At 39.8% G+C, this 16543-nt stretch overlaps 1 protein-coding gene across 1 annotated transcript in view; it reads right to left on the bottom strand.

Moving 5' to 3' along the window:
- Positions 1–218: 218 nt before the first annotated feature.
- LOC107201836 (opsin-5-like) overlaps positions 219–16543 on the bottom strand; it is a 29057-nt gene continuing 12732 nt past the window's right edge. The window contains exons 3-6 of the mRNA XM_015621718.2: positions 6584–6683; positions 5136–5240; positions 1998–2221; positions 219–1348 (exon numbers count right to left, since the gene is read on the bottom strand). Coding sequence (XP_015477204.1) covers positions 908–1348; positions 1998–2221; positions 5136–5240; positions 6584–6683 — 870 coding nt within the window. The 3' untranslated portion in view covers positions 219–907. The remainder of the gene's footprint in view (positions 1349–1997; positions 2222–5135; positions 5241–6583; positions 6684–16543) is intronic.

Raw genomic sequence — 16543 nt, 5'->3', positions numbered from 1 at the left:
TGGGAAAAGCCTCCTTACAGCAGCCTTCCAGTACAAAAGGGGAGCCTACAAGAACGATGGAGAGGGACTTTTTACAAGTGATAGGACAAAGGGAAAAGACTTTAAACTGAAAGACAGTAGGTTTAGATTAGATATTAGGAAGAAATTCTTTACTCTGAGGGCGATGAGACACTGCAACAGGTTGCCCAGGGAAGTTGTGGGTGCTCCATCCATGGAAGCATTCAAGGCCAGGTTGGATGGGGCTCTGAGCGACCTGGTCCAGTGGAAGGTGTCCCTGCCCATGGCAAGGGGGCTGAAACAAGATGATCTATAAGGTTCCTTCCAACACAAAGTATTATCTGATCTTATGATCACACACACTCCCATGAAGTGCCTGTGGGGCTCTATGGTGGGCACACCTGGGTACCCTGCAGGGGAACATGGCTTTTTCTGCCACCTTGCAGCCTTTGGAGCTGTAGCAGCAATCTTAGCAAGGCCCATCTTCTCCTACAGCCATGGCTGTGAAGTAGCACAGAGTTAAAACAATCATCTATTGCTGTGACTGTTAAAGAGCAAAAGACATGGAAATGTAGTTCAGAATTGGTAAAATTTGGATAGAAACATATTAGTTAATTTTGTTAGCTAATGCCTGCTCTCCTGAAGTTGGTCTTTCTTTTCCTGCATGAATGTGAAAATCAAGTGTTTCTGGCACTGGGTGTGCTGCCCACATTTTAATGTTCTTTGGAGCATTTTGTACCTACATAAAAGGAAAATATCTCTTTACCATCTGATTTGCTTGAGTTGTATTGTCATCAGTGCTATAGCAAGAAACAGATGGAATGGGAATTAGTAAATTACTCAAGCACTGCTCTGTAGAGGGTCTTCCTGAACACAAAGTGTGTGTGTGTGTATTAAGCAGCCACAAAACTCACAGTCTATCACATTCAATATTGGGGTTATTGGATGGTGTATCAAGAATACCAAAATACACTTCCCTGTTTGCTGGAGGTGGGGTGTTGGTTGGGCTTCCCACCCCGGAATCGGGGCTTGGCGCGGGGTGCATTTCTGGTGCATACTTCTCTTCTTTCTGAGAAGGCTGTGGCTGCTTTGGTTTGAGGTTTTTGAAACGTTTGAGCTTCACAGGGTCCTTGACTTCCTTGGCACAATGGAACAAGATGAAAATGTCCCTTCGGAATTTGGAGCTCATTCCAAAGTAGATGATGGGATTGTAGAAGCTAGCAGACTTAGCAAACAAACTGGCAAGGATGCTGGTAAGGTTGGGCACAGGGTGACCATAGGCAGACCATATAGAGATGACAGCATATGGTGACCATGCAATAATGAAGGCTGTGCAAATGACAATAGAAACCTAAAAGACAGAAGAAGAAGAATAATCTTAAATCTATTTTGTAAGACTACATTGTGGGAGCAAAATACTGAGAATAATATCTTGGACACTTGGCTGTGAGGGAAAGGTCTGGATTGCCCTGAGGGTATAGGAAAATATGGGCAAGCAAATGGTTTGCTTTGATGCAGCCAGGCAGACCTAGGAGCTGCATACTGAATTTTGGCATGGTGGTGTGGTTGAGAAATGCCTCATCTAATGGAATGAAAATAGCTACATTCCCATATGTTTATATGAATACAGAGGGTTTCAGGTAGACTAAACAGTGAGTAAACTGAAATCTCCACTCTAAATTCTGAGTATGCTCAGTGTAACTTATGAAAGAAAAGAGCATATGCCAAACCAAATCTTTTGGGTTTGTGCTATATAGCCCACTCCAGTTATATTTAGATTATTTTTCAAATGTGATGTAGCATCAATATTAACCAATTGATACAGCAGAAATTTTAAACAAACCTCATATTCTTCATTGACTTCAGACTCTGTCACTGGAGTTATAAAGAAAGGAAATGCAATTGATTGGCTTTGTTCTCTTCTGTTCTAGTTGAGATTAATTTTTGGGAAGACAGCTTTCATTGAGATGAATCCCACCAGGTATGAAACCCAAACTCACCCTGGTGACGTCCCGCTCTATTCTCCTCTGTCTGTCTGTGGGATCACCCAGTCCTGTCAATGCATGGCTCAGTTTGACAGTGTTGATGATTGATACATATGAGAAGACCATGACTGTGACAGGTAGGAAAAAACAGCAGATAAAAATGGAGACGATGTAGGACTTGTAGATTGTGGAGAAGTTGGCTTTTGCCCAGTCTATCTCACATGTGCCATACATGCGATCTGGAAAGCAAGAATTTGTTGGTTAGCATTTTTAGAATATTTATCTGCTTTTGAGCAATTGATTTATTAGTTAAAATGATGTATTTTTCTTCTGCCATTCCACTACAGAATGGAACGATCTTTCTGATTTAATGAAACATGACATTACTTCCTACATAAACAATTTTTCAAGACCATTTAGAGTGTAACAAATTTTAATGGGTATTATCATTCTGTCGAGTTTGTACTGCTAGTGTAAATCCAAAACGCAGAAACAATTGTTTCAGGATAGGAAACTGTGACACTTCATTAAAAAAAAAGGTTTTATATCCTTGAGTGATATGTACTCTTATTTGTCATAATACTCTACATAATAACTTCCTAGGATGAGCACTGTAACAGCATAACAAGGAATTCTGTAGACAATATGCCAAATGTAAAAAGTTACTTACATAACTAAACAGGAAATAAAAACATTGAGTCTCCTTGAGGTAATGGAATTTCTACTGCAGTGAGAGCCATGAGACTAAATTACAGCTAATGATTAAGATTATGAGAAGATAAAACATATAAATACTTAGAAAGATAAAAGACCTTTCAATAAATGGGAAACACACAGTCCTGCAACACAGAGATGCAGACTTTCAAAAATTAAGTCAGGCAGATTGCAGGGTGACTAGTGAGACACTAGGGAGACACTAGCGGATCAGGGGCTTAAGGAAAAGGCAGTGGAAATAGCATGTAGTCTCTGGCTTGAGCACTTTTATGAATAACAGTTGACATCTTTAGGTCCCCTGATGTGTTTTCAAAGATAACCCCATAGAAAACTTGAGTTCTACGACTTTAGAGGTTTTTCTATAGGCTGTGAATCGCGTATTTTCTTTTTAAGTGAAAAAAGCTGGGTTTTTTTTCTGACAGCTACGGCAACAAATTACAAATAAATGAAGCATGAATCAAAATTAGGTAAGTCAAGTATTAACAAGTCCTGGAGATGCAGGATAGGTGACAATTACATGATTTAGCAGCAGAGCTCTCCCTAACATCCAGCAGTAATTTTGAAGGAAAAAATTTCCCTTAATTCCTCACAGGTGATAGGAAATTTAAATGGGAGGAATTAAATGAGCAAAAACTTTAAATCTTTTTTGTGATTCTCTTCAAAAAGAGTTCGGTATTTTTATCACCAAAAGCTCTAGATGTTGCTGTCTGAATGTGTTCTGTAATAGAAATAGATTTTTTTTCTCCTTTGCCTCTTTCGTCAGTAGACCTCAAGATTCAAAAATATAACCATAAAATCTGGCTTAATTCTGTGTTTCTGCTTTTGAAATCTTTTTCCTGAAAAATGAAACCAGCCTCCAGATGACAGGAAAAGAAAATCCATCAGATTTTCTGCAAGTCAGAATTCAGAGCTAAGCTTTCCCCTTCCACAGGGACACAAATAAGTGGCTTTCCCAAAAATCAGTGGGGGCCTGGGGGGCCACTGAAGATACTGTGTAGTGGTGAAAGGCCCGAGGCAGCCAGCTGTAATGTGCTGTGGTCTGCTGGTGCCTGCTGCTGGACTTGCTGCTGCTGGGCTCCCACATCTCTGGGGGTGCCCTCACTGGAGGTGTGCTTAGAGACAGCCCAGGAACCTGAAATTGCTGTGAGCCTCAGTAGGGGAAAGCACTCCTAGAACCAGTCTTGAAAACCACTGCCGAGGAATTGAATTCTAACAGGGTCCATGGAGGCACTTGAATGTCCTGACAAAGTAGTGTCACCCAAAAGGTCCCTGGCTCCAGCTGAAGGCCAAAATCAGACATCAGAAGTCCCCCTATAAATGAAGAGCTGGTAGATTAATGTAAAAAGAACACAGATCACTAGAAGATACACAGAAAATTACCAGTCCAAGCCAACCAAGTTTATGATATGGCCAGAGTGCAAAAATATGACATAAAATTCAGACAGTCTAATAAACAGTTTGAATTTGCCTCAAACCAAAGGCCCATTGAGCCTAATAATCTTGAGAGTATTTTGGTTTGTGAAGGATAGAACATTTAACCAAACATAGGAATAGCTGCTTTTCTCACATCCCTATTTCAAGGGTTCAGAGGTACCTCACAGCTTATGTACTTAGTAGGTAAGAGAATATATGCACAGAGCTGCTTCACTAAGTTTCCATAGATTTCATGACTTCTCAAAGAGTGCAGAGGCCTACAAGATCCAGACAGACAACTACTGGACAATGTCAGTCACAAAATTTCAGTTGTTAGGACTTCTGTATCATTACCATTTGTTCCTAGATATTTTTTTGTTGTTGAATTCTTACAGGCTTAAATTGAGGCAATTTCGCCATCTTTCCCCTGTGAAGATATTTTCTGGTCTGTCACATGCCTTAGCCACTGAATTTCTGCAGTGTTCACTATACAAAGTTTTTCCTTTTTTCCCTCATGCTCCTTTTTTGATACGGCCTTATCTTGCACCCTAATTCTTTCTCGGACTGACAGACTTTACAACACCTTTGAGTTCTTTTGTTATGTAAGTTTTCATATTTTCAACAAATCGTTTTGCCACATCTTTCTGGCTTGTCTTATTATATTTTCAAGTTTAACTTGCTGGAACTTGTGTTCTTTGCTAGTTTCCTAAACTTGTCAGTTTTTGAAGGATGTCTTTAGATAGTTTTCCTCATCCCACTGTTTAACCATGCCAAGTATTTCTGGTCTCTCTTTTTCCATAGGCAATATGCACTTAGTCCAAGTTTTTCCTGTGATATCTTAAACCCAATCTCTTTATAGCTGATACCAAGGCAGGCAACACTCTGCGCCTACGTCACGCACGATGAATGATTTTCTCAGTTCCACTGATAATTGGTCTGGTTTATCACAAACAGCAAGAAAGAAAGGTAAGTATCTTTGTTAAGTGGAGAGCTGCCAAGCAACTACAACTGAAGGATACCTGTTACCTGTATAACTGCCCCAGCCAAGCAGTGGAGCTGCGGACCAGAAGAAAGCTGCCACCCAAATGAGAACCAGAGCCACCGACATGCTGCTGTTGCTGATGCAGTGACCTGCAATGGCATGCTTGGGTCAGAAAACAGTACTTGGAAAGGCAAACATATCTCTGAAATCCAAATGCACTTCAATACCACCAGCTAATAAGTAAAACACAGCTATTAAAAAAAACCAAAGATACAAAAATGCATATTCATAAGAGAAGTTTGATTTTGAAAGCATGTTGGACCTGTGTTACCATTGAAGAGTGGAAATTAATTTTCTTTAAGCAGGAGACAATGAGTTTGTTGAGCACTGGGGAATTAGAGAATTCTATGTTAGACTTATGCTTTGCAATTCTGTAAAATGCAGGGAAGACTTGTATTTTACATAGAAATGAACAAGATAAATCTAAATGCAGGGGATTTTCTTACTCACTTCAAGGTTTTTCCCTGCTAAAAAGGAGAAAATTGTTGAGACTGTATTAACCATTCAATACAAAAGATTCAATCTGTCCTGCTGTTGCCATGCACTGTGGTTATTTCTTTATTTATGTGGGAAATACTTGGCATCCACCAATTTCTGTTCCTCAAAATTTCTGTGAAATACTGGGCTCTTGCTCAGATTTACTTGAGATTCAAGCATAAATTATGCACACCATCAGATGGATATGTGGTACAGCTTCACAAAAGAGAAGTGTGGGTTTTGAGTATGACTTCTTAACATACAATGAATAGAAGATGTAGGATTACATCACAGACAAACTCTATCAGCTCCAGCAGCAGTTTGTGATGAAAGTTAACTTCAACATGTCTATCATTACACCAAACTGCAGAAGAACTTTCTGTGGAAAAATTACCTCCCAGCAGAAGTTCTTTTCACAGCAAATAAATATACAGTTGTTATAGTAAAGAGAAAAACTTGTCTGATGTATCCTATGTACTTACACATACTTTCCCTGAAGACATGGATAGGTTCCTGCCTGAAAGATGGTGCAAGCCACTTGCAACAAAGGCATGAAAACTGATCTGATGCCTGAAATTTCTCTGATCTGATCCTTGAAAATTCTCAAACATCATCTCACAGAAGATGGAATTTTTTTCAGTCAGATCCAGACAGCAATGTATATAGCTTAGGAGCAATATTTTGAGGACTACAGAGAGTCAGCAGTACCTGTGGAATCCTTGGCACAAGGATGAATTTACCCATGGTGACCCAAGTACACTTGTAATAATTTGGCTTTTACTGGAGTTAACCCTAAAGGATTCAATGAAAACGTTTGTAATGTAAATGACTATATTACGTCCTGATTTTCAATGAGTTCAATTTATATTTAATATAGCCTGCCTGACAATAGAGACTGAGAGAAATTGCACCAGGTTCAGTGAAGGCAAGAACTAGACCTGCCCTTATTCCTTACCTCTCTCAGGATGGCAGCCCTTGATATAGCGTGTCACACTGATCACTGTAAGGGTATTAATGCTAGCCAGGCCAAAGAGAAGTGTCAGGAAGCCATCAACCTGAAAAACAAAGCAGTACAGGATGTTCTGTTACTGCAGAGAGTTGAGGGGGAAAAGAATCACAGGAATTTCTCCTGTCATTTTCATGTTAATGAACTCGAAAGTTTTTCCAGAAACACAACTAGCAGGGAAATACAAAATGTCAGGTGCAGTTATCTTCTATAGGATCAGTGAGCAAGTAAATGTTCAAAAATTATATAAGTGCTCTGTCGTGTACATACAATAAGCAAGCAAGTACACCCTTGCATCTCTGCTTCCCTTAAATGACTTGCTAAATGAAGGAGAAAAACTTTGAACTGGAAAGAAGAAAAGCCCTGAACAGGCAAAACTGCCCCGGATGCAGCTGCCCTGCTTATACAGGACAAACATGCAAACTGATCCTAAAATATGAGGCCAAAGAGGGAAGAATGTAGGAAGTGAAGGGCTGGGCTGAATGAGAAAAGATTTTTTTTTTCCTTTTTTTTTTTTTAAAAAAAAAACAAACCCAAGACCCCCAAACTTAAATGGATCCAGTAGGTTGTGATTCAGTGTCTGGTGTTACTGGCTGCCTGCTATTTCTGAAGCCCAGATCCTCATCCCCTTGCTGTGATGCAGGCAGAGCCGTGCAGCTCCGTGGCTCCTGCTGGCATCAGTGCCTCAGCCACATCCCAGGACAGGCACAGCTCTGGGAGCTTCATGTCCAGGTATAACCGAGAAGTTCTGTCAGCTCTAGTGGACCTGGATGCAGCCATCTGCTAGGGAACACTGCATGGCTGAGAAATGATCCAGGCAAAATCCTGACAGCCAGTCCCTGATTTTTTGGAATCTTGCCATGATATATTAACTGTCCAGAGCAGAGGAGCTCTTGGAGGTGCCAGTTTTACACCTAGTGGAGCAAGAATATTAAGCAAGAGTCTCTGGACTGTAACTAGGCATTAAAATATTGAAATTATTGGCAGAAAAGCACATCATTATTCTACAGGAACAAACTCTGCCTTTGTAAGAATGGCACAACTCCTGTGGAATTCAGTTTATCCCAGCACTGAATCTGGGGCTTTAATCCAGGCTTAAAGCTAAAACCCTGGCAGATTGTATAAATTAAATTGGGTAAAGGGTTAGAAAAAGGACTGCTTCATCACTTCTTTCACTGGTGCTTTTTCTTACTACCATTGCCCTCATATCGATTCTACATACTTCTTACTGCCAACTTTTACAGACCCACCGCATTTTAAACACATGCAAGGCTTACTACAACAATCTACACTCACCTGTGCTCCAGTTACAGTCAGCTTGGTGTATGAATGCAATCATGTTTAAAACACACTTTCTTGGATGTCTCAGCTACTTGCTAGGAGCTGCACTTGGCTGAATTTGGCCTTCTGTGTGGATGTTGGTGAAATGTCTGGATATGTAAATGTGCTCTGCGTTTCATTAGCCTTACTGGTGCAAACAGCTGCCACTTCTTCATTTGCTCTAACTGCTTCATAGATGCAGAAAACAAAATGGTCATAATCTTAAGGAATTGCATTAATTCTTAGACTAGAAAGGAAGCAGTTAGTCCAAAGAGCTATGAGATTGAATACAAAAGGAGCAAAACATGCTTCTCACCATGTATCATAGAGCTATGTTAAAAGTAGGGCAGTTTTTCTGAAATAGATCTGTTTGTTTTATCACTGGCAGATGTAACCATTTTTCTCCTACCCTCCTTCCCTGATGTCAGACCAAAGAGAGACAATTATGACTGGTTCAAACAGCCTTTGAGCATACCTACAAGGGAAGAAGGTGGGTCTAAAAATACACACTTGGCCTTTAAGATGAAGCTGTCACCATAAGAAAGAAAAGCCTAAATGTTTTCTTTGGAGTGGTGCCTTGCTAAAAGAAATTGCAGTTTTATCTAAATCAATATAGTTCATAGCATTGAGCCATTGTCAGCACCACATCTTATTTTCATACCATTTCAAACCAGCATTTCATCAGATCTTCTGCAGGTGTGGGAGCTACCACCAGAGATGTTACCAGAGCCAAATGGTTTGTAAATGACTGAGTGGCAGCAGTCTCCCAGGGCAGCTGTCACTGCCCCCATGCTGGCCACAGGCTTGGTGACAGCAGGAAATGTCATGAAGTAGAGGAAGCTCTGGGGATGACAAGAGCTCAGAAGAAATGAATAAAGGAGGAAAATGGTGGCTCACAAGCTGAAGAACAGCCCATAGAGGAGCCACAGCATCTGGAACATTTAACCATGAGACACCATCCAACGAGCTGCTTTGGGCACATGATGCTCAGACCACTCCTGTCCCAAACTTTTATTGGCAACAAGTGGCTTTTGAGCCCTGCTATTAATAAACCACTTCCCAGCAAGTTTGTCAATGCTGCAACACTTTTATGTCATTGTCACTTAGACATATGTCTTCAGAAGAAAACAAGGGATCTTCCTCTAGATATAGCCAACTTACTTCAAGCTTACACCTACTGGATTTGAAAGAAAGATCTCTGCTGCTTTTTCTGCTCTTGAACAGACACACTGACACTAGGTAGCAAGGCAACTGCTAGGCACCCAAGTAGGTAACAACAGAAAAACTGCTTTAATATAGCCCCAATTTCTACAGACAGAGATTAATATCTGCAGGTCACAAAAACATGTGATAATTTCAGTTTTCTGCATCTTTAAAGATATATAGAATGATAGCCAAGTATACTATATACTAGTATAATAAATAACATTGAATTACTTTGGAAGATTGATGCTCTTCCCCTTACACAGTTCTGGTTTTCCTCTTATTCTACCCCCCAGCCAGCTCCTTCCTTCCACAGATATATTTCCTCCATTTTTGTGTAATGCAATTTTGTCCTTCCAATTACTAATTATGATCAAATAGCAGCAGTGTTAACAGGCAATAATGAATTCTGACATAAACAAAAAGTTGATTGCATGGTAAATTTAATACACCAGCTTACCCTTTTACCCATTAAGAAGCAGGAGTAGATTAGCAATTTTAGAAGCTTTTCTCTCAGTGCTCTACCAGCATTACTCCCTTGGCTATATAGATATGCATGGAATGTGCTCTTTATGCTGCCTGGAAGCTAAGACACAACTGAAGAAAAAATTGTGAGTTTTTTCTGCTTTGTACTTGTGCCTGACTTTAAATCTCACTAATGCTCTTGGAGCACTATTTACAACCCACAATACATAGAGCTCTTACTGCATGCAAATTTGTTTGCTTCAACACAGGGAGAGTTAGGAATCCCCAGTGCACTATGAAATTTTTAGCTGTGAGCTTGGGTGTGCCTCACTTTTATTACCATTGATACTTATGAATCCCTACTGATTCATAAGGGTTGTCTTCATTTAAAGCAGAGTAAAATATAACGTATAATTCTTATTATTGGATTAATCAAGGTTTAATTGCACAAAAGCAGATTGCCAAAATAGCTATTATATTTCACTTTGGGCCAAAGCATTGATCTCATCAGCCACAAAGACTGTCTCACTCCCTCCTCTGGACAACTGGTAGTTTTATTACTGTTGTAATTTCCCAAAGTCTGTTTGTTTCCCTTCAGAACCACAGTGTCCTGCATTTTTCTTCTATTGAAAATGAGATAATGAATATGTAAAGAAAAACAGAAACTTCAAACAGGGATTATTTACCCTCGGCATATACTTAAAGTTGCCACAATAAGCTTTCTCAGAATTACTTTTTTTTTTTTTTTTTACTACAGATCAGATTATTCTTATTCTTATTATTCTTATTATTTACATCATAATGTAAAATAGATAATGGCAATAAACCTCACTCAACATCAAGAAAAAAAAATCATCAATCTTTAAGAAACACATTTGTAAAAGCAATTGTAGATACCTTTGAATAGATACTTTAAAATTAAAAAACTTCATTTTAAATTTGAAAAGTTATTAAAGTTTAAAGTAAATGCAAAAATATTCCACTTGAGCTTGATGACAACATAATTCTCCTATCTCTCAAATATGCTATGATGTGTCAACTGGAAGGCAGTAACTCTTTAGTCACAGAGGTTCTAGAAGAACTACTGAGTTCAATAATCAAAATTAGTCTTCACAGAAGACTACTTAAAACTCACAATCCACAGTGTTCCTGAAGCACTCAGATAGTTTCCTTGAGATTTTTCCTACAATACAGGAGGTGAAAAAGACTTATGGTTTACTGCAGTTCCCACAACATCTTTTGCTCATGAGAGACTTCTCTGGTATGTTTGCTTTCTGCCTTTTAAAATGACTCAGTAGAATTCAAGGGTAGCTATGCTTAGAGGTGCTGGCATTACCCAAGCCATTAGAAGCCTCTGACACAAATGCCACTCCATATATCATAAATGAGAAATAATAAACATAATAATAATTAACAATGAGAATCGATACACTACAGGATTAGAGAGTTTAAACCATTAAGTGAGAGCATCAGACATTCAGTATTTTGCACCCACAAAGTGATTAAATCTTTCTGTGGATGGGATATATTCTAAAGATAGAAAAACATGAATGCAGTATTTAGACTATATTGTGTCCAGATATGTAATTATACTAATTATACTATATAGTTAATGTATGTTCAGTGCCACCATTAATATATGCAGGTCAAGTTTTAGCTTTAGTAAACCTGGGGAAAACAGTTTTACCTACCAGGTTAATCAACTGAAGTCCAAGGTATACTTACTTTGGGCTGACCTTTAGCTACTGTAGCTGTAGTCTCTCAGGCCACAGTTTCTACTCCTAGTTGTGCCTGCCCCTATCAAGGAGCACATCTATGAATGCAACAACCCCACCATTGGTGTGGATGCCCTTGAGGGCACGGCATTTAATGAACAGATAGAAATTGCTTGCAGAATTTCCTTATACAGCCTCACCAGAAAATAATCTTACTTCAAATACTCCATCTCCAAACACTTGGGAACACCTGCTTTCTAGCTCTGGGTAGATGCTGTGGAATCATGGCAGAGGTTTTATGCCTCTCATGTCCCCACTCTCATGAAGAATAAATGGGGTGCATGTAGTTCGTACCACCAGATGATCCAGACACAATGGAAAGTTTCCAATCTTCAGGTGAAATGCTGAATTGCCATTGTCTTTCTGTGAATTAGTGTAGAGGAAAATTAAGAAGCACTAGGCAGGAAAATCTAGCATTGCCCTTTGGGAACATGTCTGCTACACTGTAAAATTCCTTCCAGTGGGCCTGAGCCAAAACTCCACTTTAACGATGTTAATTCAGAGTCTACTTGTTTATTGTTAGCATCACCATTAATACAAACAAACTGATAAAAGAAGAGTCACCTGTCTCATCTTTACATTACCATAGAAGGCAAGACTTGTCTTTGTGGCCTGTAGATAGCTGAGATCCATGAACATCAGATTAAAATCATGCTTTTGTTTTCCAAGTATTTTGTCTTCCATTTCAGAATATCATGTTAAATATTTCTTGAGGTTTACACGCCTCAAGGGAATCAGAGGTCTCACTGCTCATGGACTTTGCCAGGACAGCACAGAGACTACAAGTGACCCTCCACATTCTCTGAAAGTACAATCCCCTGTGTTGCTTCCAAACAAGAAGGAATCTGCTTACGTAGCCACCCTCAAGTTTATACAAGGACATCTCTGACTGCTGGCTGAATGCCTACAGTTGAACTTGCTCTTCTGCTCATGAGAGTGCTAGGCTAAAGGCAGGACAGATTAGTGATGGTACCAGCTTGGCCTTATGTGGCCAAGACAGGAACATGTTATTTTCCTGGAAACCTGAAAAAGCTGCATGGCTACTAGCAGATCTCCTCTTAGGTTAATACTCTTGTCCCCTAAGGTCCTGTCCCAAAATAAAAGGCGAGTCACAAGCATTTCTAAGGAGTCCTAGTAGGCCAGGGAGAGCATGGAAGGAAATATAAAATGTATGGTTCATTCTTGTCCTTAAAGAGTGATCTGAAAACCTGCCAGATGAAATGTCATCCCTTTCTGCAGGGAGAGTGGTGTGGAAGTTCTGGATGTCATCCATATTCAGCCCACTGCAAGCAGTAGTCATTTGTCACTGATTCACTCAGCACAAGATCTAGGTCAGGACCTGATTTGCTTCCTAAGTACTATCAGTGTACTCACTTGACGGAATATATTTTTGTGATAGAGAAAATGAGTAAATGTGAGATAGAACTATATAAAGTATTAACAAATTATATCTGAGTGATATTTTAATTTCAGATGAAATTTTGCTTAAAAGCCATTAAGAGGGTGTGGCACACAGAGAGGAGTCAGAAGAATATGATTTGTCTGGCCTTATGGTGAGAAGAGCTTGAATGATGAAGGAGTGATGGGCAGAATTTTTTGAAAGAAAACATTTAATATCTTAGACATCAGCACAGAAGGATGTGGAAGACTACTATTTCCCACACAAAGAAATAAGAAAAGGGTATTTCAAAGCCCCCTGGGAGGAAAAGCAAGTGCAGAAACCAAAGCTTAGGCTTTGTAAATTCCTGGTTCCATAGGACCACTCTCAGGCAACAAATGCCCAATCCAGGCAGCAGTGTGTGGTTTGACACAGTGCTTGGGTGTCACAGCAGGGGCTACATCAGACTTGTTAAACAAGGAAATAGATAGTTTGGGCATTCATAATTTTTCACTGCCAAATATATAACTTACCTAATTAATTGTAATTGACTGCAGAAATAATAATTTAGAGGAAAATGAAGGAGAATTCATGACTAATGAAAACTGGCGGAACTTCCCTGAAGTCACATTAGTTACACTGAAATGATCTTCTATGTTGCTAATGATTCTGTTAGTGCAGTCTTTCCTCCCTTCCCTGCAGATGAAGTATTTTTCTCATTAAAATTCAGCTCACAGATGTCTACATGAGTTGCCTTTATCTCTTTGACTGCAATGTGTACACCCTTTAGATTGTATGAAGGCACATCAGAAATAAAGGAATAGGGAAGACTAGTACCTCTGCAGCTTTATATTTCACTAATCAAATCTCAGGTAGGCAAGGAAACAAGAATGAGGATACATTCCAGTGTTCATAATTGAGATATAAATTTGTTTCAGAAAAAGTGAAGGAAAGAAATCAGTGGACGATGGGGCAATGTGAATGGGTGGTTAAGCTGGAAGAATTTTGACAAACAATGTGTACAAACATTTGGCAGTAGTGTCTGTCTGTCATCCTCCTCAGTAATCTCCTCAGCAGCAGTACTGGCAAGGCAGTCAAAAGAAAACTTGAGAGGTTTAATTTTAGCCCTTCCCATCTGACATCGCTTTTGTTACTGGACTTCACATGGACTGTGGAGCTACCACTGGTCTCTCATCTCCCCAGAATGTGAAGAAGTATCACTCCATATAAAGTAATGTGTAAAGACCTTCTTGGTATTTATAAAATGCATAAAATCACTAACCATGTCAAGAGAGTCAATAGTCTAGCTAAATAAACAATTGGTTGGCTTCATGAGTTATGTTAAATGGAAAGAAGTCAATGTGCTGCAGCTTTACTCTGTTTATAGAGTACATAAATACATAAACACATAAAAGAGCATAAATGTCTTTAGGGTTTTTGATTTATCAGACAATTTACAGAAGGTTTTGTTAAAAGAGGAAAGTATTAATCCCCTGTTTACTCCTCAGACAAGATTTAGCAATATTTTACAATCTGTGTATAGGAAAAATGCATGTATAGATAAATGCATGTTCTGAGAAAGCAAATGCTATTAATAAAATAAAAAAGAATTTATTCAAGATTAAAAGCCTAGCCCTCAAAACTTCTGAAAAGAGCCCATGTGTTTTCATCATACTTTTCTTAACATTTCCTGCTGTTGCAATTTTCTTTTTGGTGTTTCAGATATTCGGTTCTAATTTTTACAAAAAGTGGACATTATTTCTTCTCAGGAATGTCATTATAGAGCCCTAGATATTTAATAACACCCAAAATACTGAGTTTTTTTAGGTGCTAGAAAGAGGGAGTGGCTGGAAGTTGAATCTCCAAAAAGGGGCAAGGGCCAATGCTCTCAGCTTTGTAGGCTTTGGTCACTTGCCTGGTGAGAGGAGGGTTGTGGCTCTGAGCTCTGTTCCTGGATTAGAGGTGGCAAAGCTGGTGAGCAAATGAGGCTCCTAAAGAAGCCAACAGAACAAGGTGATGGACATGTCTCACCCTCTATTTGATTTTTCATATTTTTCATATTCACTTCTCAATACAAAGATTGTGATTCCTCGGTACTCACAGCCATTTCCTTCCCTTAACTGTACAAGACCTTCCAAAAATTAAATAGTGCCACTGTAAAGAGCAGAGGGATTGATGACCCATTCTCCCTTTACCCCCATAGACTGTGTGGGAGAGCCGGATTCACTTTTCTCCACTTAAAAATGCTCAGACCCACATTCCCTGCCTTGGAACACAGACCCAAGACTATTCATCGTAAGGGGGTGTCCAACTATTCCTAAAGCAAACAAATACTGGGGCTAGAGACTAAAAGAGGCTCCCTACATTAGTGTCAGGCATCCACTGGAGGGAAGGGAACCCTCCTTGTCCAACAGCAGCTTTGTTAAAACAGGAATTTTGCCTGTCTAATTTAGCTTTTCTTAGACCTCCCTATTAATCTGGGATTTCAGATGGCAACTTGATCAGCCACAATCTGGAAAATCTGCTAAAGTGCAAGAAATCCCAGCCATCTATGGGCTGCTTACTCCTCAGTGCATACACACTAAGTCTGGTGCTTCCAGACACAGTGGCCACACCACTGTGACTTTCTGGCCACACCATGCCCTTCTGGGATGCAGAGATCTGGTGCTGTCAGGCAAGCTGTGCATGAGTATATTAGGGCTAACAGAGTAGAACAATACCTGTGTGCATTGTGGGGCTTACTGCTGACCACCACGTTGCCATGTGCTTCTGTCCAGGGTATGCCAGACAGGAATAAAGAAGTGCTGCGTGAAGCATGGAAGCACTGCAGGATTCAAAACCAGACTTCCTCCCTGCTTTGTAGCAAACCCAGTAGCAGGATGAAAGAGTCATTTCTCTCTCTTCTGCTCCCCTCAGTGTCTTTATTATTCTGCACAACACGAAGCAGCTTTATGAGGCTGAAGACAGGTCCTTGAAGGCTGGCACTTGTGATGGTGAGGGCAGGCTGTAGGGACAGGGTCAGTGAGTGCTGGATTCTGTCACACAAGCTACTCTGGTGCTAATACCTCAAAGTGGCATTTTTTTTTTCTTTCTTAAAAGGTCCAGAGGCCTCTTCTGTGCAGGGACAGATCTGCTGGGGATGCTCTGGCACCATCTGGCTGGCCAGATGGACTGGGAATACCTAGGCTGACAGTGAGGTGAGTGCATCTGTGGTAACAGCGTCAGTCAGCACGTCAGGGACAGGGGGTATGTCCATGACAGTACTGTGACATGGAGATAACCACCCTGTGCTCTGGGGTGCACAGCCCAGACACATCTTACACGTAAGAAACAGTCAGAGCTAAGACACATTTTTTAAAAGAGGCCTATGCCAACAGAGTGAGCACATGGTAAAAACAGTCAGTTTTCTTGGTCCTCATCATAAAACCTTTAAGTGTTTGAAAAATTAATGTTTAGATAACCAATCTGTATTAACAAAAATAATTTAAAAATTTAGAAAAGTGAACTACTGGAAACAAATGTAAACTGAAGTACCAGGATTATGAAGGATTTCAAATTCTAAGGCACTCCATAGTCCATTCTTGTTTTCAGTCAGACATGACTACAGTGTACCTATGGAATTCAGATAGGTTATCTGAACTTATCCTTTCCCTGTATTTAGAGACCTCCTGAAATCTGCATCTTTTGATGTATTTGCCATGTGATTAAAAAATAGATGAAAAACTTTCTGTCATTTGATAAATAAGGTTCAGAAGAAGCCATATTTAC

The sequence above is a fragment of the Parus major genome, chromosome 3 (assembly GCF_001522545.3).
Source record: "Parus major isolate Abel chromosome 3, Parus_major1.1, whole genome shotgun sequence".
In the NCBI taxonomy this organism is placed as follows: Eukaryota; Metazoa; Chordata; class Aves; order Passeriformes; family Paridae; genus Parus; species Parus major.
This window is presented reverse-complemented; position numbering and strand designations above follow the sequence as displayed.